At 38.6% G+C, this 26,096-nt stretch overlaps 1 protein-coding gene across 1 annotated transcript in view; it reads left to right on the top strand.

Moving 5' to 3' along the window:
* Positions 1–17,706, top strand: part of LOC149300578 (centrosomal protein of 78 kDa-like) — a 30,941-nt gene extending 13,235 nt beyond the window's left edge. Inside the window, exons 8-14 of the mRNA XM_089485051.1 lie at positions 3,037–3,145; positions 4,551–4,683; positions 4,813–4,852; positions 9,116–9,253; positions 10,815–10,981; positions 13,180–13,324; positions 17,212–17,706. Coding sequence (XP_089341177.1) covers positions 3,037–3,145; positions 4,551–4,683; positions 4,813–4,852; positions 9,116–9,253; positions 10,815–10,981; positions 13,180–13,324; positions 17,212–17,706 — 1,227 coding nt within the window. The remainder of the gene's footprint in view (positions 1–3,036; positions 3,146–4,550; positions 4,684–4,812; positions 4,853–9,115; positions 9,254–10,814; positions 10,982–13,179; positions 13,325–17,211) is intronic.
* The last annotated feature ends 8,390 nt before the right edge of the window (positions 17,707–26,096 follow it).

Here is a 26,096-nt window from a genome sequence, read left to right as displayed (position 1 = left end):
TATACACTGTATGAACACATGGTTTAAACCAAACAGGATGTGGGGATTATAAACCCAATTTAGGTATTACACACATTTTAACTTCCTGATTTTGTAATCTGCGGGATTATTTTTCCCCTAATGTATTATCAAATATCCTATATAAAGTTGTTTTATCGCTGTTGATTGGTTCATGCAGCCTTTGTAAGGGTGAAGTGAGGAGAAGATGACGACTTCAGGGCAGATCCACCGATCCCAGCTTTTGTGACGTCGACTTTTAGTCTATACTAAACTAATCGCCAAAACCATTACAGTGATTTACAAAAATCTATAGCTACTGGAAGTTTTAATTAAAAAAACAAAACAGGGCTACTTTGTTTAGCAAACATTTTAATAATTTGTTTAACCCCTTGACGACAATTGCCGGTCCGGGCACGTCACGGAAATTCATGTCGATAACGACAAATGACGTGCCAGGACCGGCACGTCATTAAACGGGTGCAGAAAGCGATCTATTTTTGCTTTCTGCACCGAAACGGCGTTGCTGTAATGCCTCGACCTCGAGGCATTCAGCAACGCCATTATCGGCACAAAGGGGCCATCTCTGGCCCCTCCCCGGGGCCTCAACATCCGCCATACTTTGTAAAAGTAAAAGCGTTTGTAACGATCGCCTCCTAAACTTAAATGGTGTCGCTGGAATGCCTCGATCAGGAGGCATCCAGCGACACCAAACACTTACCTGGGGATGGACTGTGACCGCTCCGGAGAGCGGTCACAGCCGCAGCTGCCGGTGATCTTCGCCATCTGCAAGATGGCGGCGGTCCGGGAAAATTCAATAAAGAAAAACAAAGTCTAAAAAGTTCGCTAGACGGTCTCCAGACCCTCTAGAGAACTCTGGCTCCACTTGCAGGTTGAATATAGGTACTGCATTCAACCATGCAAGTCAATGGAGCTCAGCTTTCTAATCAGTGTGATTAGAAAAAATAAATTAAAAATAAAATAAAATTAATAATAATTAGAAAAAAAATAGTAAAAAACCAGTAAAATGTAAAAATAATTTCCCACTGATGTCACTATCAGGGGAACCTTCAAGTTGAAAAAAAATGTTAAAAAAATTAAAAAAAAGGCAAAAAAAATATATATATATATATATATAAAAAATATATTTTTGTGAGCAAGTCCTAAAATTAGCATATTATCTTAAAACAATTCTCGCATGGAAAGAGTTAAAATACTGGCATATTAAATGCCCATGGGGTGTCTACTTTTAAAAAATGTATGATTTGATGGGGTAAATTGAATTGGCCGGGTTCAACAAGGTCCCAATTAACACGGGGGGAAGGATGGCCACACATCTAATTTCCAATTAGAAAAATGCACACGTACCAAATGTGGCCTTTTAGTTTCCCCCAAAAATGACAAACCCATGCATGTGGGGTATCACTGTACTCAGGAGATGTTGCTGAACACATATTGGGGTGTCGTGTGACAGCGGCATATACCAGGAGCTGTAAATTCATACATAAAGTAGGTGTGTGTGGGAAAAATACACACACAAAAATACTACTGCAAACTTTGAAAAAATGCTGGTGGTAAAATGTGTGCATGCAAAGAGTTAAAATACCAGCATTTAAAATACCCTGGGGTGTCTAGTTTTCAAAAATATATGGCTTTATTGGGCACACTGAAATGGCCCGGCTCAAAGATGTACCAAATAGGGCATGGGCAGTGGATCCCCAAATGCCAAAGTTCAACATTGAAAAATGTGCATGCCCCAAATGTGGCCCTTTTGCCCCCAAACAGCCAGGCAAAATCATTCATGTGAGGTATCGCTGTACTCAGGAGATGTTGCTAAACACATATTGGGGTGTTTTTTGATAGTGACATATACCAGAACCTGTTTATTCATACCTAAAGTAAAATGTGTATGAAAAAACAAATGCAAAAAAATTACTACCATAAAGTTTGACAAAGGCTGATGGTAGAATAAGTGCTTGGAAAGGGTTAAAATACCAGCATTTGGAATACCCTGGGCTGTCTAGTTTTCAAAAATATATGATTTGATGGGGTAAATTGCATTGACCGGCTTCAAAGATACCCGAAATGGCACATGGGGGGAAGAATTACCAGATTTGGAAAAAATGGCTTTGAAATAGCAAAACGCTACCTGTACTTTTTGCCCCATAATGTGTAGAAAAAAGCAAAAAAACATAAAAACATTGGGTATTTCTAAACTCAGGACAAATAGTAGAATCTATTTAGCAGGTTTTTTTATTACCTTTTATAGATGAGTAAAAGATTTTTCAACTAAAAGTTAGAAACAGTCATTTTTTTCAAAATTTTTCACCATATTTTATACTTTTTTTAATAGTAAATAATATGATACAATCAAAACAATGTCATCTAAAGAAAGCCCTTCTTGTCCTGAAAAAAACAATATCTAATGTGTGTGGGTTCAGTAAACGGGAAAGAAGAAAATTACAGCTAAACACGAGCAGCGCAGAAATGTTAAAACGGCCATTGTCACAAAGGGTACAAAAAGTAAAATCAGCCTTTGTCACGAAGGGGTTAAAGGAGCAACTATTGCCAGTTCAAGTTTTTTGAAATGTGGAATAATTAATGCACTTTTATTTTTTTTCACCAATTGGTTAGTTTTGTAAATCACTTTTGCTAATCCCTCACCAGTATGCCTTTACGGTATACGAAGTTATATGAGCACAAACATGCCCAACTAAATGCAGTGGAAACACCCAAAAATGATTTGTTTCAAATTAGGAATTTGGTGAATGGGGGGCGGGGGTTAACCATGATCCAGACACCATCAATAACATTTAGTAAGCAGTAAAATATGGCAATGTTGCCACAATAAGTGTAAATATTTGATGCTCTCCCATCACTCTACCAGATTGGACATAGATCTTTACGTTATGCAGCTATTTGATTCCTTCTCTTGAATTGTGATTGTTGTGACACATGCTTTTTTTTTTTTTTACTTTAAAGACTTTTATTTTTTGTTTTATTCATTAGGAGTTTTTGTTTTTTTGTTTTGTTTACCAGTACAAATGGTTTTCATCCCCATCTCCAAAGGATGGATCTAACGTGAGACGTAAATGTAGGTCGGTCAGTCTGCGGCATGGACGCAAAGGAAGAAACACGCTCCGCATTGGTAGGGCAGTATTTTAACTATTTAGCATATTATTCATTCTTATTGCCAATGGGCTTTATACAATGTATTGTATATTTATGCTCTGTAATCACTATGTATGTATTAAAATAACATGCAAACTCTCTGAAAATGCCACATTGTTCCCAAAGTAGGAACCATAAACCCAACAGTTGTCATTCGTTTAGTAAGTAGCCCTTGCTGACGGGGGTATTCTTTGAAGAGCTGCTGGTTTGGGGTGACCACTGTAAATTTTTCTTTCTGCTTCTGTGTCTGTTTCCAAGGGGTAACAGACATGAATTACAAAATACTGTCCCACAGCCCCAGTATTAACATGTCTCCTTTCTTAAATATAAATACAACTAAACCCCTGGTTTGGCATTTTTTATTTTGTCTTTTTGTTAAAATATGAAATCAAAATTCATTAGTTTCTAGATTATTACACTTATGTGCTGTATGGACAAATCTGTAGAGATCTCCTACTTTTCCTGACAATGCAGTATTCTGTATTATAAGGAATATGTATGTATATCTAACAAATATATACGTAAAGTGTTATCTGACTTTGTTTCCATTGAAGTGCAGTTCTGTAAATGTTTTATTTTTTTTATTTGCAATGTTGCTACAGTAATTTGGCGATACTCGGGTAAGTGGAGTATGTTGCTTAATCCTGTTAAAACTGAATTCTAAAATGCTCCTGATTGTTTAAGGGTCTACGCATTACAATTTTATTTAGGGTATTTTGAACTTTTGATCTTAAGGTTGGGTTAGTGGTGTATAGCATAGTGCAATTTAAGTACGCAGCTAGTTGCAGCCCTCAGTGCTACTGGCCTTGACCACTCGATTCTGAGACCACCTCTCCCATCTTCTCTAGAGAGGTACCGAGAGACCTCCTGCATACATGGGATGTCTCCCTCAACTAGGTTTTGGGAAAGTGACAGATTGTCTCCAGGACAAATATAAAATGGACATGTTTTCCATTTACTTGATGTGGACATGAAATCCCACATAAGAAAAAAACAAGCCAAAGTGTTTGTGTAATTTACTGAGATTTTGATGTGGGATCTTCAGACTTTCTGTCTGTTCTCAATGTACTTTCATCCCTCAGTTTATGCTGTGTTTTGATCTTTTTAAAACAGCTGTGTAATCCCAAAATTACAAATAAGTATCAGGGGATTTTTTATTTTTTTTTTCCTTTAAAATATACAAAAACACCACTATTGTTATGTTGTAGAAACCAGGATAGAACTAGTTGTAAGGGTTTTGAGGTTAAATGATTTTACCATGCATTTGTAATCATCTTCCTATTAAGTAATAGTCACTAAATATAACCCGTTCATTATAATTTTTTTCTTTATAGCCGTGTGATATGTTGTTTGTTTTAAAATTTTAACAAACCTCTTTGCAGGGCTTCCAAATAAAAGACACTTGGTGTCTGCAGGACAAGGAGCATCCAAGGAGCTGTATGCCCCAGAACCAAAGCCTCCTGGAAGTAAAGGTTTCCTCCCATGGAGAACGGCAGAGAGGGCAAGCAGACACAGGTAGAGCATGTGGCCTCCTTACGTCAGCCACAAGAGGGTCTCTAGCCCTATATAATGTTTTGCGTTGTCCAATGATTCATTGCACTTAAATGTCAAAATTAGTAAACTAATTTTTGTTTTCCTTCCTAGGGAAAATTCTCCAGAAAAGAATCTATATTCTCCATCACAGGTAAAAATTGACATGCAGTACTGATAATATTACTTAAATCAAATTAAAAATAAGTTTTCAAGAATATTATCCTGTTTTCATTTTGCATAATATCATGTTTTCAGACGGCTGCATATTGGCCATTTGTATGTGTTCTAACATGATTGTCTATGCAAAATCTATTACACAAGCACATTGGGTCTTTATCATACTGCCTGTGCTAAACAATAGAATGGCACTGTCCTAATCACTCAGACAGACACTCTGATTAATTAAAGTTTGTTGAGGAGAAGTCTTAATTAGCATTGACAAAATGAAATATAGATTTACAGTACAGTCAAAGTGGAAAATGTTTGGACTCCCTATAAAACATCAGTAAAGATACAATTTAACTTTTAATTGTCTCGCTAAAAAGAAAGCTTACAAAAATTCATCAATGCGTAATTTACAAAATGTAATGACCACTGTAATACATTGATATCCAAAAAGATAAATTAAAACCACACTTATACAAACTGGATAAATATCCAACAATAAGGTTGCCATCGTCATCTAGTGACTTGCATACATGTACACAATAATGGGATTTCTACACTCGCTATTGCCATAAATAAGGTGGTAACCAGATCTTAAATTAATTATATGACCAATCCAGTGAACCTAAAATGTCAAAATTCCTGGGAGCATTGGAGACAGATCTTTATATTGTCATAGAGTGTTGCTTTTCTTTTTTGGGAACTATGGCAGGCACAACATCTAATAGTAGGGGGTCAGAACAAGTGGTAGATAAGTGGAACAGCCTTCCAGCACAAGTGGTAGAGTTTTTTGCACAGTAAGGGAATTGAAACATGCATGGGATAGGGATAGGGCTGTGTGGAATCTGATGAAACAAAAAAAAAATGGGCAGACTAGATGGGCTGAATAGCTATTGTCTGTTGTCAAATTCTATTTCAAAGATGCCCTAGAACAGGGGTGTCTATGGGGGATGTAGTCAGCCAGCCCCTTAGCTGAAAGAGCATTATGGGAGATGTAGTCCTGCCGCAGCTGGAGGGCCACAGGTTGGACACCCCTGCCCTAGAACAAAAATGTACTGCGGTTGAACAGTTTATGTCAAGGCAAAGGTGTCTGCCATGTTTTATTTTGATATATAACTTCTTGCATATAGAACTCTGATCGGGGTGTAATATATTAAGGCAGCATCACATTTTTAAGACTTCTGTTAGCATTCAAAAATGAATAAGAGAGGCTAGATAGCGCTAAACATACATTGGACTTGTAGTTAATATGTGGCTAGTTGACATGCACATTAGTTAATGTAATAACTTTAAAACGCTAAGGTCTAATGTATTCTTAGAAGAGAGGGCTGTGGGCCCCAGTAGGCAGGCCCGGACTGGGACAAAAAATAGGCCCGGGCATTTAAGCCTGAGCAGCCCATTTTTATTTATTTATTTATTGTTAAAGCCCACCCTTCATGTACCATCTTTGCATTTACTCACTCATTCACACAAATCATTAACACATTCATTAATGCTGTCTCACAAATCATTCAAGCAATTCATCCACACATGAATTCATTAATTGTCATACGCATTCACACAATTCATCCACACATTTATTCATTCATTCTCATACGCATTCACACTACCCCGTCTCCCCATCTTATCTGCCCCTTCTCACTATGTTCCCCCTTTTCACTATGTACCCCCTTCCCCACTTCTCAATATGTACCCCTATCTCCCTATCTATCCCCTCTCCCCATTTCTCACTATCTAACCCCCCTCTGCCCCTTCTCACTGCACCCCCCTCCCTCACCCTACTTACCTTGTTGCCGGAGCAAGCAGCAACTGCGACCGGGCCCGCGGCAGGGCCGGACTGACTTAGGGGCTGATGGAGCTGCAGCTCCGGGCCCCTACCTTTAAAATAGGCCCAGTCAGGACCGGCCCGCATAGGCCCAGTCAGTTCGGTCCTGACTGGGCCTATTTTAAGGTAGGGGCCTGGAGCTGCAGCTCCATCAGCCCCTAAGTCAATCCGGCCAGTCCGGGCCTGCCAGTAGGTGTCCACTTTATCATTTTATTTTTATATAGCCGGTGTTGTAGGAAAGAAAAATGATTAATTAAAATAGATTTGTAGTAGGAAAGGAAATATAATTTTGGCGAGGCTGAAACACCCAATCAAAAGTAACTGGCAGAAAAGCTAATGTAGGTCTGAGCGTTTCCAGTCTTTGGATTTCAGCGTCCAAGTTAAAGACTCTTTAAGAATGTATTATGAAGGGCCAACGTCTTACAGTTAAAACTCTCGGGTCTATGAAGTTTAATTGTCAATCTAATTAAGGGTTAACACAATTTACTAAACTTGACTGAGATTGCATGTCTTTACATGCTAAGCCCTGCAAAGCGACTTGTATCGTCACTAATATGCAGGTTGTTTGTGAGGGCCTGAGGCTTAATATTTGCGAGTTTCAGGCAAGGGCATGTGAGTGAAATGAAAACTTGCAGGCTTTCTCCTGAAACTTTAGTTAATGTATTTTATCTCCAGCTCGCATGAAGTTGACTTTCTTGTAGTCAGGTGTAAATGCATTGTGTGTGATTTATTTTCAACTTCAAATGTGTGTTGGCTTTAGTGAATTTTCTAGCTGGCCTTTGGAAAACTTGTGTGAATTTGCTGCAAGCTCACTGATTTAGCGAATCGATCCCTGGGTTGGATAGTCCCTCATAATACATTGTCGACGTGGCCCTTTTCACAGATAAAAGTGAATGATTGGCTCTCCTAATGTATAGCTAATGCATTGATATAATGCTTCTCACTTCATCCCCAATAAACCCTATAAAAGATGTAGTTGATGAAGGTCCTAAGTAAATGTCATAATGACAGACCAGCTGCTTTGAATTACGTGATAAACGTGTCCATATACTGAATCAGGTTTTAAAAACCAGGAGTAGAGAGGCAAAAGATAAAACTATTGTAAATATTTTTTTTCGTTTAAAAAAGATACAATTTAATACTCCAGCATTAAAGCTTTTCAAAACTAATGTCTGTGTTGTTATATTTAGAAACCATTCTAGGGAAGGGGTGTTAATTTGATTCACTGTACTCAGAACAAATCTAAACTATATTGATTATGATATCATCATACAATTGTATAAAGCTTAAAAATACTTCCCAATAGATTGCTACACGACTGATTAAATAGCCAATCATGTACTCTAGCTTTCATATAGCCCATTACCAACTAGCAATGTGACCCTAGCGAATCGCATAGTGAATCCCATACATAGCTAAATCGGATACATGTTTTGAAAGCTAATAAAAAATTCAACTTTTTTCAGGAGCGATCAGGTGACAGACATATCTTGTTTGGGGTGATATGGTAACCATACTTAATGACTATTAATGTGGTCTGCACAGCATGGACCTAGCCCTTATTGTAAAGAATTTCCAAATGATATTTCCACTGGAGGGCAGTACTGCTTGTCGAGACACACATCGGGGTGAAGGAACATTTGTTTTCATGTAGCATGCGACTTCTTTAACCCCAGTAGATAATAGTTCCTTATCGGAGCTTTTATTTCCTATCGGTGTCTGTATCTCGTGGTGTTTCCTCTCTTTTTCTTATGTTGTAGCTCCTTTTAGTCTATTCTATAGAATAAATAGTTACTTTTTAGTATTTAGCTTAAATCTTTTTTTTAAATATATATATTTTTTATTTTTTTAACCATTTCCTTCTTTTACACACCATTATATTGTAGCTATTTCCAATCCTTTAGAATAAATCCATGCCCTTGTATTCTTATATTAATGTATTAACATATAACATCTTTAATTGTTTTCATGTAATCACACTTCCAATGGAGTCTAGTGCAGGTACCATAAAAAGGGTTAAACAAATTCCCTTTTACACCTATGTACCTTGCTTTAGCTATGCATGTTTTGTCATCTAGTGTTATCAGTAGTAAATATGCTTGGGTTGTGCTTTTTAAAAGTTGCATTAATCAGGAATTATCCTGCAGACGGAGTTCTGTCACCCAGCGATACATTTCGCAGCCGGCGCACGCTTACCTTTACCCCTTACACATCAGCAGCCTTTGACTTTATTACAGTTACAGTACAAGTTCACAGGAGGCAAAGGTTTTCTTTACTTTCCCAAAAACGGACCTGAACCCATCGTGTGCAGTTCAGAAGGTTAATTAGCATTCTTGGAAAATCCGAAAATAAATAATAAATGGAAATGATTAGAGAGAGATGTGTGTAGAGATAAGCGTGTAACTGTTTGATGTTTGCACCAAGACAGGCACCTCTGTAAAGATTGTGATGGACAGTGAAACCTCGGAAAGTGAAGAAACTGATAGCTCTTTGGGTGGCTTAAATAAAGAGCTTGGTGAATCCCTTCATAAAAGCTTTCCCCAAAACTACAGACTTTTACAGGTATATAATACAGATCTAATAAAACATGATTTACAGGGAATGTGGCATTTGAGTGAATATATAATATATTATTATTCACACTGCTAATGTGATCCCATTTTGAAATCCAGCAAATATATTGAATTTTTGTTGCTATGAACTAAACAAAATATACACTATATCTGCAGTTCTTGGCACCGGATAATAGTGTTTTCCATGCATATTTGTTAACATAGTTACTAACATTTTACCTGTCAATATACATTTTAATAATATTCCAAAAGATCTGGATCAGGGCTCTCTTCAATGTATCAGTTTGTCTTAGTCTGTCAATTCTCGTCTTGTCATACCCCTTGAATATATGTATTGGATTAAGCGCTGTGTAAGTTGTTGGCGCTATATAAATAAAAGATAATAATAATGAAAGGCTTAAGGGCTTTAAAGCATTCTGAATACTGAAGTGTAGTTTGAGAATGTGAAATGCTTTATTGGAGATGCAAAATTATTGCAGATGCCTTCCTATTCTATGTTCAGTCACCCTTTGGGTGCTTTATGTGTCTGCAGCACATAGACATTATCAAGAACACACAAATTCCACTAATTCTGAGAAAAAGGAGATACTTTATTAGCCACTAGGTTAGACAAGAGTTAGTCGTTAAAAGGTGGTAATGTTAACAGTTCCATAATGACATCTAACAATGAAACCATAGCCATAGAATGATATTCTCTCCTTTATATTATTATTAACCTTGACTCCATTTAAGGGATGTTCCGTATCTTAAACTGTGTGCCCTTTAGAGGTTCTGTTGGACCTACTCCGTATGTACCAGTTTTGTAAGTAAACGCACCACTAGAAACCAAGTACTGCCAGGTGCCCAAACCCTTCCACAAATGTATTCTTTAATTGTGCAAAATTGTATCTTATTTAAAATACTTAATTGCGATAGGACACAGAGGCAGGCACTAATAGACCATTGGCATAGAACCTGAAAAAGACTCCTCGAAGGTCCTGTGTTTTTATGTGGTGATGTTTTCAGAGGAAAGAATAAAATGACAGATGGTGCAGCACTTAACTTTGCGTCTTTGCAACTTTTTATCATTATTGGTCTGGTTTCTGGCAGGTGGAATTGAAAGAATGCCAACTAAGGTTGAATGAGGAGATAAAAACAAGATTGAAAGCTGATGAGAGAATAATGGAGGTGATCTATTTTTTATTATTACTATTATTACTTTTCTTTTTATGCTTTTGGAGATAAATGATATTAGCATAATGATGTTTGTGTAGAGCAGTTGATTATTTCCTGTCTGTGTCAGACACAGAATTACTGCCAGAAGTCTTAAAATTCGATTACCAGGCAATAGAGTGAAAAAATTGATTATTACGGGAAATTTTATATGTAGTAACAAAACTACTTAAACAATATAGCTTTACATTGGAGACTATTTCATGTATGTTTTGGGTCTATAATATGAGATACAGCTTTCTTCTGCTCTAAAGTTGTCCAGAACACTATATTTACCAAATTTGAAATCTTCAAAGTGACATTTTTAAAAATTTTCATTTATTAATATGTTGTTTTAGTTGGAATTAGAAAACACTCGATTAAGGCAGATTAATCAGACTCTTTCTGATGCCCTTCAAACACGGCCGCCAACACCTACGCTCTTGGAAGATGAAGGTGTCCTGGACAGCATTGAGAAGTCCTTCAATAAGTTCCATGCTTTCCTTGACCTTTTGAGAGATGCAGGGTAAGTTGTGTTATATTTATATTAGTAAGGTTACAGCTTAGAATCTTAAGTCTAGAATGTATTTTTTTTTAAAAGAAAAGTTTCAATATTTTTTACGTAAATTAATAATCGTAACAAGAATGTAATGATAAGCATACATTACGTTGTGAAGTAGGAAACAGCGCATCATTCTAAAGGGTCATTGTCCTGTGAATTATTCTTTTATTATTATTAATTTTGAAGAAATGCCAACAGTCAATTGTTTTTCCACCTGCTAAAAGAATAGAAAGCATGTTAGTGAATTGTTGAACTTTCAGTTAATAAAGGGCCCTGTTCCAGATTACTCTTGGCTGCACTACCCACATGAGATAGAACTGTTTGATGCAGGTAACCTTCTGCTGCTTTATTGTTTTTCTCCCAGCCTAATTAAGGTATTCATTAACTCTGATAGATAACAATCCTTTCGGCCATCTTAGAGTGCAAATCAGGTCTTCTGTGTAATCCGTTTAGACTGATATTTGATCTGTGCAGTGGAAAGTGCTGTGACTACAAACTGTAATCCATTAGGTGACCTGGAAAATCTCACTCATCAGTGCGCCAGTTTTCAAATGTATTACTTCTTTAAAACCTGAAACGTATTTATTTGTCTTTGTGTTGTGTATGGTTTTATAAGCCAGTGTGAACAACAAGTTTTTTATTTTCATGTGCAGTGCATATACAAAAACAATTTTTTTTTTCTATAATACTAGCAGACAATACAGTATAATGCAGATGTATAAACCTGGTACCACCCCCCCCCCCCCCCCCAATAGCAGATGACTTATTTGTTACATGGTTTACTTCATGGCAAAGTGTTTTTGAGCCATCTTAGGTGTTCAACCAGTGCTTGTTTATGGGGCCTGATCTAGCAGGGCAAGCATTGACCCACTCTGCCCGCTAGCCAGGACTAGGTCCTCATGGCTGGCTACCCATGTATGACCCCTTTCTGGGCACTGGAGAGCATGTTGTGCATGGGGTAGGATGGTGGGAGAGGGCAAGGTAGCCCTGTCTTTAGGTTTGTACTGGGTCTAGGGTTGCCACGTTTTCCTCCAAAAAGTACCAGCCATCATTCGGATCGGTGAGGGCTGAAACACTCAATGTAGCATGACCCTACAAGATTGAGCTTCAGGCACAGTAGTATCCCAAACAGTGATTTTGAGGAAGTGCTGTGGGAGACCTGGTCAACAGAGCTGATACGAGAAAGAGCAGGTGAAGAAAGAAGACAGAAGGATAAAAAGAGGCAAGAGAAGAAGTGGAGCTACATGAATGGAGACAGGTCAGCATTATCAGTTGGCGGAGAAGTTAGGAAGACACAGACGTCGCAAAAGACTTTACCCCTCATGCTCCCCTCCTGATGCACGCCTGCTATTCAGCCAAGGCTCAATCCTTCACCACACTGAATAATCAAAGCAAATAATGTGGAATACATGATCACTGAAATATTGAAGACTTGAACCTGTATGTTGAAACAAGTGATAGAGATGCACATTTAACTATTATTCTTTCTCTTGAAAATTGGGCTATTGTCCTCTGTTAGACATGGAAGATGACCAGTTTTCATTAGGGCATTTAACTAATCGAGATCTAGATCCCTGAAACTGAATGCTTTCTTTCCCTTATTGTTGTTTAGCAAGTAGTTGTACAAATAACTTGTGCCTTTTCATATGCTATGTTTTGTGCAAGCCATGCAGTTTTGCTAATTTTGTGAGAAGCACAATTCTTTTGATCTAAGTTGTCATCTTCCTATATGCCACTACCTAAGCATGTCAAGCCCCAGTGCAAGAAATAAATGCTTTCCAAATGTTTGTGTGTGTGATGTCAAGAGGCAATCATGGTGATTAGGAACTCACCAAATGTTTACAGTAATCGATTCCAAATAAGAAAATGGTGCAGTTTTCTTCTTCTTCTTTTAAAGGTAGGAATACATTTTTAAAGCGGTGCATCTGGTGGAGCCTCCACCACAATCTAAGGTGGCCATCAACCCAGCCATTCTCATTCTGGGACTGTGTAGAGTTCTAGAATGAAACAAGAGATAGAGGTTGATGTGTGTGTATTAAGACACAATGTGGCTGTGGCCCTTTTCATGAACTGTAACAATGAAAAATGTCTCCTTATTTAGTACTTGTCTAGTTTGTCCTTTTCTTTATATTTCATGGTATCATGTACACATTTTATTGCAGCTTGGGGCAACTTGCCACCCTTGCTGGCATAAATCAGTCGGATTTTGCATTGCCAGGGGATCCTCAGATGACTTCCACTAGTAGATCTCACCAACCATATACCGAGACACGCCAAAACCTGCATGGAACCTACATGATTCCTCAGGTAGGAGACAGCATTTCAGGATTAGGACCTGAGAAATGTTTAACTTTTTGAAGACAGATCTTTTTTTAGACAGTGCAAACCGGTTAACCACGCTTAATGTTTTCTTCAATGACCAGGTGCAGGTTATACTGCCTGCGTGGAAAAAAATTAAATGGTTATTATATTAACAATACAAAAAACTTCCATAGCTTTATTTATTTATGCATTCTAACTTCAGACACGTCTATATGAAATTGTGAAACATTTTAATTTGAACATATGAAACTCATATGCTCTGCTTTAATGCTTTATTAACCCCTTCGCGACCTTTGCCGGTTCAGGACCGTCATGACATGAAGGTCACTAAATGACCTTTGACAGTCCTGAACCGTCAAAAAGTAAAATAAGCTTAGAAAGTGATCAACGATCACTTTCTTCGCTTAAACGGCGTTGCTGTAATGTCGAGGCATTCAGTAACGCCGAGATCGGCATCGGGGGCCATGTCTGGCCCCTCCCCGAGGCGTCAACAACCGCCATACATTGTATGGCGGCGGACGCCCGTTTTAAAAGCGTTTAGGAGGCGATCAACGATCGCCTCCTAAACTTAAATGGTGTCGCTGGAATGCCTCGATCAGGAGGCATCCAGCGACACCAAACACTTACCTCTGGGTGGGCTGTGACCGCTCCGGAGAGCGGTCACAGCCGCAGCTGCCGGTGTTCTTCGCCATCAACAAGATGGCGGCCGCCCTGTAAAAGCAACAAACAAGTTTTTAAAGTTCGCTAGATGGTCTAGAGAACTCTGGCTCCACTTGAAGGTTGAATACAGGTACTGCATTCAACCATGCAAGTCAATGGAGCCCAGCTTTCTAATCACAATGTGATTAGTAAAATATTAAAAAAAAAAAAAAAATATGGAAAAAATTAAAAGTGCTAACATTTAAAAATAATTATGCAGTGATGTCACTAGATGAACCATCCAGCAAAATGTGTAAAAAAAAAAAATATAAAAAAAAAAAAGTATTAAAAAAATAAAATAAAAAAATAAAGTTTATTATTTTAAGCAAGTGCTAAAATTTCTAAAAAATCTCAACAAAGAGTTAAAATAAAAGCACTTCAAATACCCAAGGGGTGTCTAATATAAAAAAAAATGGCTGATGGGGTAAATTGGAGTGGCTGAGCTCAAAGATAGGGCACAGGTACAGACTTTCCAAAATGGACAAAAAAAGCGCACTTCCCAAATGTGGCATTTTAAATCTCAAACAACACGACAAATCCATGCATGTCGGGTATCACTGCACTCAGGAGATGTTCCTGAACACACATTGGGGTGTTGTTTGACAGTGGCATATACCAGGACCTGTATATCTATAACTAAAGTACAATTTGTGTGAAAAAAAATTACTATTAAAAAGTTTGACAAAGTGTAGTTGTATAATTGGTGCATGGAAAGGGTTAAAATAACAGCATTTGGAATACCCTGGGGTGTCTAGTTTTCAAAAATATATGGTTTGAATGGGTTAAATTGAGTTAACCGGCTTCAAAGATGTTCCAAAGAGGAGATGGAGGCAGAATGACCAGATTTGTTAAAAAAGATTTGGAAATCATAAAACGCTGCTTGTACTTATTGCCCTATAACTTACAAAAAACAGCAAAAAAACATAAAAACATTGGGTATTCCTAAACTCAGGACAATTAGTAGAATCTATTTAGCTAGTTTTTTTACTTGCTTTTTTAGGTGAGTAAAAGATTTTTCAAATAAAAGTCATAAAATGTGTTTTTTTTCAATTTTTCACCATGTTTTTTTAATTTTTTTTTATAGTAAATAAGATGATACGATCAAAATAATGGTATCTGAAGAAAGCGACCTTTGCCGGTTCAGGACCGTCATAACAAGAAGGTCACTAAATGACCTTTGACGGTCCTGAACCGTCAAAAAATTAAATAAGCTTAGAAAGTGATCAAGGATCACTTTCTTCGCTTAAATGGCCTTGCTGCAATGCCTCGATGTCGAGGCATTCAGCAAGGCCGAGATCGGCATCGGGGGCCATGCCTGGCCCCTCCCCGGGGCGTCAACAGCCGCCATACATTGTATGGCGGCGGACGCCCGTTTTAAAAGCGTTTAGGAGGCGATCAACGATCGCCTCCTAAACTTAAATGGTGTCGCTGGAATGCCTCGATCAGGAGGCATCCAGCGACACCAAACACTTACCTCTGGGTGGGCTGTGACCGCTCCGGAGAGCGGTCACAGCCGCCGCTGCCGGTGATCTTCGCCATCAAGCAAGATGGCGGCGGCCCGGGAAATAAAACAATAAAGACGAAAAAGTTCGCTAGAGGGTCTCCAGACCCTCTAGAGAACTGGCTCCACTTGCTGGTTGAATACAGGTACTGCATTCAACCATGCAAGTCAATGGAGCCCAGCTTTCTAATCACTATGTGATTAGTAAAATATTCAAAAAAAATAAAAATAAATAAAAAATGGAAAAAAAAATTTAAAAAAAATGTGCTAACATTTAAAAATAATTATGCAGTGATGTCACTAGATGAACCATCCAGTACCAGCAAAATGTGTAAAAAAAAATATAAAAAAAGTATTAAAAAAATAAAATTAAATTAAAAAATAAAGTTTATTATTTTGAGCAAGTGCTAAAATTTCTCAAAAATCTCAACAAAGAGTTAAAATAAAAGCACTTCAAATACCCACTTCCCAAATGTGGCATTTTAAATCTGAAACAACCCGACAAACCCATGCATGTCGGGTATCACTGCACTCAGGAGATGTTCCTGAACACACATTGGCGTGTTGTTTGACAGTGACATATACCAGCACCTGTATATCTATAACTAAAGTACAATTTGTGTGGAAAAAAAAATAAAAAAAATTACTATTACAAAGTTTGACAAAGTGTAGTTGTATAATTGGTGCATGGAAAGGGTTAAAATAACAGGATTTGGAATACCCTGGGGTGTCTAGTTTTCAAAAATATATGGTTTGAATGGGTTAAATTGAGTTAACCGGCTTCAAAGATGTTCCAAAGAGGAGATGGAGGCAGACTGACCAGATTTGTTAAAAAAGATTTGGAAATCATAAAACGCTGCTTGTACTTATTGCCCTATAACTTACAAAAAACAGCAAAAAAACATCAAAACATTGGGTATTTCTAAACTCAGGACAAGTAGTAGAATCTATTTAGCTAGTTTTTTTACTTGCTTTTTTAGGTGAGTAAAAGATTTTTCAAATAAAAGTCATAAAATGTGTTTTTTTTTCAATTTTGCACCATGTTTTTTTTATTTTTTTTATAGTAAATAAGATGATACGATCAAAATAATGGTATCTGAAGAAAGCCCATCTTGTCCTGAAAAAAACAATATATAACTTATGTGGGTACACTAAATGGGTGAGGAGAAAATTACAGCTGAACACAAGCACCACAAAAGTGTCAAAACATCCTCGGTCCCACAGGGTACAAAACGAAAAATGAGCCCGGTCCTTAAGGGGTTAATATAAAGTTTCTTTGCTTTATTTCTTTTTAGGTGAATAAGTTAATGTTATAATGTGTGTTTTGCCGTTTTCTGAACTGTAATACATGAATCTCTGCCTAGGACCTGATTTGCTTCAACCTTGGCGATGTAATCAGTGCCCTCTTTAGTTTGAAGACGCTTCTGTTACACTTGCTTTTTTTGATAATTTAAAAGTATTATAGTGTACTATAAACAAACAACAATTAGTTGTTTTTTTTAATGAAACCTGAACCTCATAGTCTGTATATGTATTTAGGTCTTGATAGGTACAGCTCTGTTAAACTCACTAGTTTTTGTTCAATATTAAAATATAACGGATCAATATCCCACTTTCACTGTTTCATCTTATATTTAGATTTGATCTTTTTTTTTTATATATATTTTTCTAGCAACCTGTCAGAACTCTGGAAGGTGACCCTAGAGGTCTGTCTGAATCATGTGCTTCCCCTATTCCTCTGGAGTTAGATGAATCCCATACTACCTACCAGAAGAGCAAAGAAGAAATGGGTTTTGATCTTGATATAAAGGATGGTGAGGGATACAAGAACAGCAGGGTATCATCTGTGCAGGAAAATACCAAAGATGCAGACTGTTTTAAAAAAGAAACCGATAACGAATGTTCATCTTCAGATTCCAGCAGGAGTAAAAAAAGCAGCACAAGTAAAAAGTCCACAGCATCCTCCAGTGAGACGGACAGAAAATATTCATCAAAAAGAAGCCTGTCTGCAGGGACGAATAGCGCTGATCCTCAAGTCTCTGTAGCTAGAAATCAAAATGATGTGAGAACTCCCCTCGTTTCTGATGCCAACGTATCTGAATCAGAAATCCAAGAGAATATTAATTCTTTTGGAAGCCGGAGCAGAGGCTCACAAGAGAGTATGTAGCGTGCGCCAAGTGTTTACAATTTGTTTGGTGACCGATGTAATTAGTAAGTTGCTAATACAATGGTTTTAAAAGTTACAGGAGTTGTAGTTAATGAAAACCTGACTTACTCAGGTTATTTGAAGATTTGACTTTTTATATCTTGTATGGAGCTGTTAATTTATTTTTATGTATAGATTTTTTGCCCACTTTCTTTTCAGTAGCTATTTAGTTCATGTCTAATGGTTTGTGTTTTTTTTTTTTTGTACACAATATAAGCTTTTCATATATTTTTAATAGAACCATTTTGTACATTATAAGTTTAAAATAAAAAATTGTGTTGTGATGCAGAGCTTGCTTAAAGGGAACCCATAAGATTGCAAGATAACTTAACCATTATCACTCTCCTCATCTGCACGTATTTTTCTAAAAACGAGAAACGCATGAGAATGAGACGGCTGCTGAAGTAATTAGGAAGCTGCTGCAACCACCAGCAGCATTCAGGAGACCTTCTTTTTTTTACGGTGAACTTGGCAGGTAGCTCCTGATGCGCACAGATGCCAAGTGTATTTGTTCCATTAGTCAATAACCATGATGATGATTGAAGGCACAATACAAATAACGCTTTTCACGTGTTTACGATGTTATATAAACTGGCCTCACTCACATATGTTGACATTTACAGAAGAAGATGAAAAATTGGTAGACTTGATGGGCCAAATGGATATCTGCCATCAAATTCTACGTTTCTATTTAACACGAAGACAAATTGTTATCTCTAAGTGAAATTTCTGTTTATATGAATATGCTATTCAGACACCATTTGCTTATAAAATTTCAAGACAGACATGTGAGTTGTATTTAACATTGATACACATTGAAAACCTCCACTGGTATACCCCTTATACGAATATTATTGCAGCCCTTCTAAATCCGTTGATTTTAGCTGTAAATGTATTATTGTTTTATATAGTGCCGTTATATCCCACTGCGCTGTACAATGAGTAAACGGTACATAACACAATTGCGTAACAATTCAAAACAAAGAGTAAGTAGGGCACTGCTCAAACAAGCTTACAAACTAAAAGGCGGTAGGGTGTATTACCCAAGAAGTGCCACTGTTAGGGATGGACCAACCACATTAGAATAAGTAGGAGAGGGACTAGGAAAAGTGGGCTAGGGAAGATGGGAAGGGCATCAACATGTACGTTTGTAGGTGAAGGTGAAGAAGCAGGTCTTGAGGGACTTTTTAAAGGATCAAATGTTTCTGTCCTGTCCTCTGATTTCTAGTTCTCATGCACGCTTGCAAGGTTTCTCAAAGGCTGTCCCTATTCTCTGGAATGCCCTCCCCTGCTTATCTATCTTTCCCCCTGAAAGTAAGCAAAAGCATAGTGGGAAGAAGACTGGCAGGCCTTGATGGAACTGTAGCAGTCATCGAGCATGGGACAGGCAAAACAAAAATTTCAGTGGAACACTGGAAAAACTTCTTGTTTACTGACTGTTCAAAATGTGAAATTTTTGTTTGCAATTGGTGAGTTCATACAGATGCACGCCATTTGTTCTGGCCTAAAGCTATGTGGAAGATAATTATTTTTTTCAGGAGGATAGCGTTCCTAAAGACACAATGCAACCTCTGCCAAGCATGTCTGAAGTCCAAGGCAGGACCTACCGCAATCACAAGACCTCCACCCCATTGAACATCTTTGGAAACATTTGAAAAGAAAAAAAACACACTGTAAAAATCCCTAGAGACTATCTGGGATACATTAACCCCTTGATGACAATGGCCGGTCCGGACACGTCACGGAAATTCAAGTCGATAACGACAAATGACGTGCCAGGACCGGCACGTCTTTAAACGGGTGCAGAAAGCGATCTATTTTCGCTTTCTGCACCGAAACGGCGTTGCTGTAATGCCTCGACCTCGAGGCATTCAGCAACGCCATTATCGGCACAAAGGGGCCATCTCTGGCCCCTCCCCGGGGCGTCAACATCCGCCATACTTTGTATGGCGGCGGACACCCGTTTTAAAAGCGTTTAGGAGGCGATCAACGATCGCCTCCTAAACTTAAATGATGTCGCTGGAATGCCTCGATCAGGAGGCATCCAGCGACACCAAACACTTACCTGGGTATGGACTGTGACCGCTCCGGAGCTGCCGGTGATCTTCGCCATCAGCAAGATGGCGGCGGCCCGGGAAAAAAAAACAATAAAGACTAAAAAGTTCGCTAGACGGTCTCCAGACCCTCTAGAGAACTCTGGCTCCACTTGCAGGTTGAATATAGGTACTGCATTCAACCATGCAAGTCAATGGAGCTCAGCTTTCTAATCACAGTGTGATTAGAAAAAACAAATTAAAAATAAAATAAAATTAATAATAATTAGAAAAAAAATTGTAAAAAACCAGTAAAATGTAAAAATAATTTCCCACTGATGTCACTATCAGGAGAACCTTCAAGTTGAAAAATAATGTTAAAAAATAAAAAAAAAAGGCAAAAAATAAATAAATATATATATATATATATATATATATATAAAAAATATATTTTTGTGAGCAAGTCCTAAAATTAGCATATTAGCTTAAAACAATTCTCGCATGGAAAGAGTTAAAATACTGGCATATTAAATGCCCATGGGGTGTCTACTTTAAAAAAATGTATGATTTGATGGGGTAAATTGGTCCCAATTAACACGGGGGGAAGGATGGCCACACATCTAATTTCCAATTAGAAAAATGCACACGTACCAAATGTGGCCTTTTAGTTCCCCCCAAAAATGACAAACCCATGCATGTGGGGTATCACTGTACTCAGGAGATGTTGCTGAACACATATTGGGGTGCCGTGTGACAGCGGCATATACCAGGAGCTGTAAATTCATACATAAAGTAGGTGTGTGTGGGAAAAATACACGCACAAAAATACTACTGCAAACTTTAAAAAAATGCTGGTGGTAAAATGTGTGCATGCAAAGAGTTAAAATACCAGCATTTAAAATACCCTGGGGTGTCTAGTTTTCAAAAATATATGGCTTTATTGGGCACACTGAAATGGACCGGCTCAAAGATGTACCAAATAGGGCATGGGCAGTAGATCCCCAAATGCCAAAGTTCAACATTGAAAAATGTGCATGCCCCAAATGTGGCCCTTTTGCCCCCAAACAGCCAGGCAAAATCATTCATGTGAGGTATCGCTGTACTCAGGAGATGTTGCTAAACACATATTGGGGTGTTTTATGATAGTGACATATACCAGAACCTGTTTATTCATACCTAAAGTAAAATGTGTGTGAAAAAACAAATGCAAAAAAATTACTACCATAAACTTTGACAAAGGCTGATGGTAGAATAAGTGCTTGGAAAGGGTTAAAATACCAGCATTTGGAATACCCTGGGCTGTCTAGTTTTCAAAAATATATGATTTGATGGGGTAAATTGCATTGGCCGGGTTCAAAGATACCCGAAATGGCACATGGGGGGAAGAATTACCAGATCTGGAAAAAATGGCTTTGAAATAGCAAAACGCTACCTGTACTTATTGCTCCATAACGTGCAGAAAAAAGCAAAAAAACATAAAAACATTGGGTATTTCTAAACTCAAGACAAATAATAGAATCTATTTAGCAGGTTTTTTCATTACCTTTTATAGATGAGTAAAAGATTTTTCAACTAAAAGTTAGAAACAGTCTTTTTTCTAAATTTTTCACCATATTTTATACTTTTTTAATAGTAAATAATATGATACAATCAAAACAATGTCATCTAAAGAAAGCCCTTCTTGTCCTGAAAAAAACAATATCTAATGTGTGTGGGTTCAGTAAACGGGAAAGAAGAAAATTACAGCTAAACACGAGCAGCGCAGAAATGTTAAAACGGCCATTGTCACGAAGGGTACAAAAAGTTAAATCAGCCTTTGTCACGAAGGGGTTAAAGGAGTGCTGGAATAATGTTGTTAATTTCCACTATGCTCTTTTTTTTCGTACAAATTCTGTATTTTTGTTTGAGAATTGCTGTGTATCTTGCCAAAAAATTTGTTTTTAATAAATCCTGAAATAAAAGCAAGATGTGGTAGTGGATGCAGACATTTGGATCACATTGTGCGTGATGTTTTATTATCCCAACTTTTATAACATAGTCAAGTCTTAATTTATTTCCTCAAAAAATTACAGAAAATACAGTGTCAGTTTCCTCAAGCAGTAATGTTCAACCTTTGATCGATAAACGTCATGAAGAAGTTCACTTCACTCATATGCCAACATATCCACTGTCCCTTGAAGACTCATTACTGTACTAGAAAGAAAAGTTAAGCATTATCTGTGAGATAAGTAACAACAATTTAAATACGACATATATTTATCTGGGATGAGCTAGTAATATTATAGACACAATTGCCTGGGAAGGGCAAATTATTATATGTAAGAGTTGTGCAACATCTAAAATTAGCTTGGCCTAAGGAAAGCTCTTTCTGAAATGTAAGATAAGTGGATATAACTGTATTAGCCCAAAAGAAAAAGGAGTATTTTTTTTTGGTCTGGTATAGAAAAATATGTAAAGTTACACCCCAAAGGTGTCTTCTCCAGAAGGAAATAATGTAAGCAGGAATGCAGACCATATTAATGATAGAACAAATTCATACTACGGGTTTCCCAGACAGGCTTTAGTTTTAATTTTAACAATTTCGTGCAAATGTATATATGCAGATAGATTCATGGAGAAAGATAGGTGCAGAAATGCTTCTCTTTCTCCGCATATCTGTCTATATTCTGATCCAGGGCCTGACTGGCCTACTGGGGTATACAGAGATTTCACTCTAGGCCGCCAGTCCTGGGGCAATTCTTGAAGCCAGCCACCTAATTATATGTGTGGGAGGGTGTGCCTGAAGGCTCTCCCCTTTTGCAGAAGGCCACCAGGAAGCCAGGCTTACAGAAACATGGATGAAGAAAGGAGAAGAAGAGTTCAGAGAAGAAGTGGAGCTGCGGGGCAAGGAGACGGGGACACGGAAACGGTCGGTGAAAACAAATGGACCAAAAACAAAGAATTTGTCTGAATTTTGTCTAGTTCTATTTTGAGGCCAATACCCTGTCTGCTTCACTTCAAATATGGAAGTATATATAAAACGGGAACTTTTACCTATGAGAATTTCACATTAGTCTGAAGCACAGCCATCATTGTTTCATATTCAATAACTAATTCAAAAGTCACATATTAGCAAGGTATGCACTCTCTAAAAATGCCTAGCCCCTTCCATGCAACTCCTGAGAACACCCTAAACGCAGCTCCTCTTTGCCAGCATGCACTAGGTCTGATGTGCTGCCACCTAGTGGTGGAGAAAATGCATCCTTAGCCTATAATATGTACGGAATGGTTTTTTTAGCTCAATTTTATTTCCTAGCCTGTCAGACTGGTGCTTTACATAAGAGTTATTAGACCAGAAGTAAAATAAAACTTTTCAAATTATTTCTGCCCTAATAAAATTGTTAACATCCTAGTGAATTGGCCAGGCATGCTAATCCGTATAGTTTTCAACCAAATGTCTGCTTCTGTTTTTTCACAACATGCCCACAGGCCTAGATCAAGGCACATGGAACGCAGATGCTTGCCCGGGCTGCAAATTCTGCAAAGATTTTATGCAAAGCGTGCTTTTTTCAGCAATAGAGAGATATTACAGCCAGCGCTGAATTTTGTTGGATGAGATGATAAATGTGCAGTCTGGTTACTTGTGTAAGGAATCCATATCATCTATATTTACCAAGTTCTACCTAATGTTACATGATGCTAGCCAACAAGTATTTCTCTGCATTATATGGGATGAATAATCCCGATTAATAATTTCCTTCTGGAAGTTAGCAATACATTTCAACATTTTGGTAAAATATGGTCCTTGTGTGATGGACTAGCCATACCAGACCCAAGGTAATTCTTGGAAGATACTTCTAGGCAATTGTTACTTGATTATGTATGATAGTTCTGAAACTAAGTTTCTACAGAGGCTTTAGACTTCATCCTAGGTAAGTGACCTCAGCAATGTATAAGTGAAATGGGTGAATGTTTGTAATGTTTTATGCTAAATGTTTAAGACGGATCCCTTGCTTTCTTAGCAACACTAATTATAATCTCCAGATGATACATAGCTTTCAGAAAAGCCAGATGCTTCTCACTTAAGTGCCATCATAAGCTATAAAGGGGAGATAGACAAGACAATGTACCGCCCTTGAAGTGGTATACTTTAGCACTGATGGAACATACAGATCAGTGCTATACGTGTGATCAAAAAGGTAGCCTCACAACTCATAGTCCGATGCCGCATAATCCACAAACTGCTTTACACTCAGTGATGAAATTAACTTTTCCACCCATGGCGGATGTCCTTGACTTCAAGTGCCCAACTGTCTGAAATTCACTGCACTATATGTACTATATTAACAAAACTAATAATAATGATATGAAACAGGCTGAATTGTATACTACAATATTGTAGGCCTGCTTGTTTTTGCCTTTTGTATTTTTCTTTTCACAGTTTTCACTGAAGACTGCTTTCCCATTTTGTGAATGGTACCCAGGAGATGACGTCTGATGCTGAAAGTCCCATTCTTTACTGAAATTTTTAATGCTTCTGAAGAACGACATGCTCCATGGAGCATCTGGAGTACTACGTCTTGCAATGTGGGTTTTAAATGTTTTGATGACTGTTTTGGAAAACTGGAAAAGTAATCAGCACTTTTTAAAAACTCTTTACCATCCCAAGCGAACTTCCAGGCTGCGGCCTCTTTGGTTAGACTGATAATATCGCTGGGCACGAATGATCAGTAGGTTGGGCTAACAGCATTGGTGGGTGGGGTTGACATGAAAGGGGGGGCAGATACATTACAGATGGGCCTAGCCCCAACTGCTTTGTATAGGGGAGGGGGAAATGGCCATTGACAGGAAGTAGGGAACTTCCCTAAACACCACTCTTGGGCCCCTAGAAATATTGGGCTGCCTCTAGGAGAAACCTGGGGAGACTTAAGAATACCAAGGTGCCTCTCTGCACACCAAGCTCTGAAGGACTCCCATGCCAATGGCATAGGTGGTTTCCTTCCTGCTATAATCAGTGCAAGCATTTTCTGTGTATACATACATGGGGTCTCGTTAGATCCGTAGAGGTCTTGTACAAGCCAGTGTACTGCATGCATGCTGTGGCAAGCAGATGTGCAGGGGACTGGCTGAGCAGCACCGGGCCGCGCTGATGTCTATGTGGCCCGACGGCCACCTAACACGGGCCCTCAGCTTAGTGCTGTGGCACTTGCAGACTGTACAAGGAAACTCTCCTTTCCCGCCCAGATTCCTACTGCCTCAGTTACCGTGCATTGTGTGCGAATGCCACAGCGGTATTGAGTGATCATCAGGCCACATAGACATCAACGTGCTGCTCACCCGGCACCAGGACCAGTGAAAACTGCAGGTGAGGTAAGGGATGTCCAGGAAGGTGAATGCGTAAATGAGCGAATTAATGTATAAGTGTTTGGGGAAAGAAATGGCACAGGCAGGCTGTTTCAGGGGCACTGACAGGCCCAAGGCAAAATGCCGCCTGGGGCGAATTTTAAAATGCCGCCCCCCCCTTATCTACCCTTCCTCTCCCTCCGTCCCTAACGCCCCCCCCCTTGTAGTTACCTTTCAGCAGTCCTGCGGCGAGTCTCCCTGTTCGGTCTCGGTGCCGGCTTGTAATGCTGAGCGCTGGAAATCTTCCGGCACTCAGCATTGCAAGCCGGCACCGAGACCGAACAGGGAGACTCGCCGCAGAGGAGAGAGGGGCGCCGAGCGGGTACTGACAGCTTGGTAAGCGAAAACCACTCGGCGCCCCTTTCTCTCTCTCGCTTTAAAAAAAAAAAAAAAAAGGGCCGCCCCTTTAAAAGTGCCGGTTGCCCCCACTCGGCTCCATGGGCACTGACAAGCTGTTTGGAGGCAAATATGGCACAGACAAGCTGTTTGGGGGCAAAGGTGGCACTATGGGACATGTTGCTTGTGACGTTGGGGTGCACAAATTGACCCGTGCCCTGTGGTTTCTACTTACACCCCTGGCGTGACATGTGGGCACATGAGCACAACCATACAATAAAATATACGGGGGCTGCTGTCCAACTATTTCCAGGGCTGCTTTTCATTCCCATTCCGGGGCTGGAGATGTGTCCTGTCAAAAACATCTTCTGCAAGCAAAGGCGTTGGGGCAAGGAAATGGTGCAAAGGAACAGGAGAGACTTTTACTGCATAAAACTGTTGGATTGTTGCTTCGATATTAAAATATATGTATATGTCTGATCTGAAGAGAGATCCCAGCATAGCACAGCTCCATAGCAACACGCCCCTTCCACATGTTGGTTTGTTGCTGGATGGTGCAATCTCAAATCACCCTTGCATCGCTTTTCAGTGATCACGGAC

Source organism: Sceloporus occidentalis, unplaced genomic scaffold (genome assembly GCF_023333645.1).
Source record: "Sceloporus occidentalis isolate IW3139 unplaced genomic scaffold, rSceOcc1.0.p SCAF_24, whole genome shotgun sequence".
NCBI classification, from domain to species: Eukaryota; Metazoa; Chordata; class Lepidosauria; order Squamata; family Phrynosomatidae; genus Sceloporus; species Sceloporus occidentalis.
The sequence above is the reverse complement of the archived record's forward strand: the minus strand, read 5'-3'. Positions and strand labels throughout refer to the sequence as shown.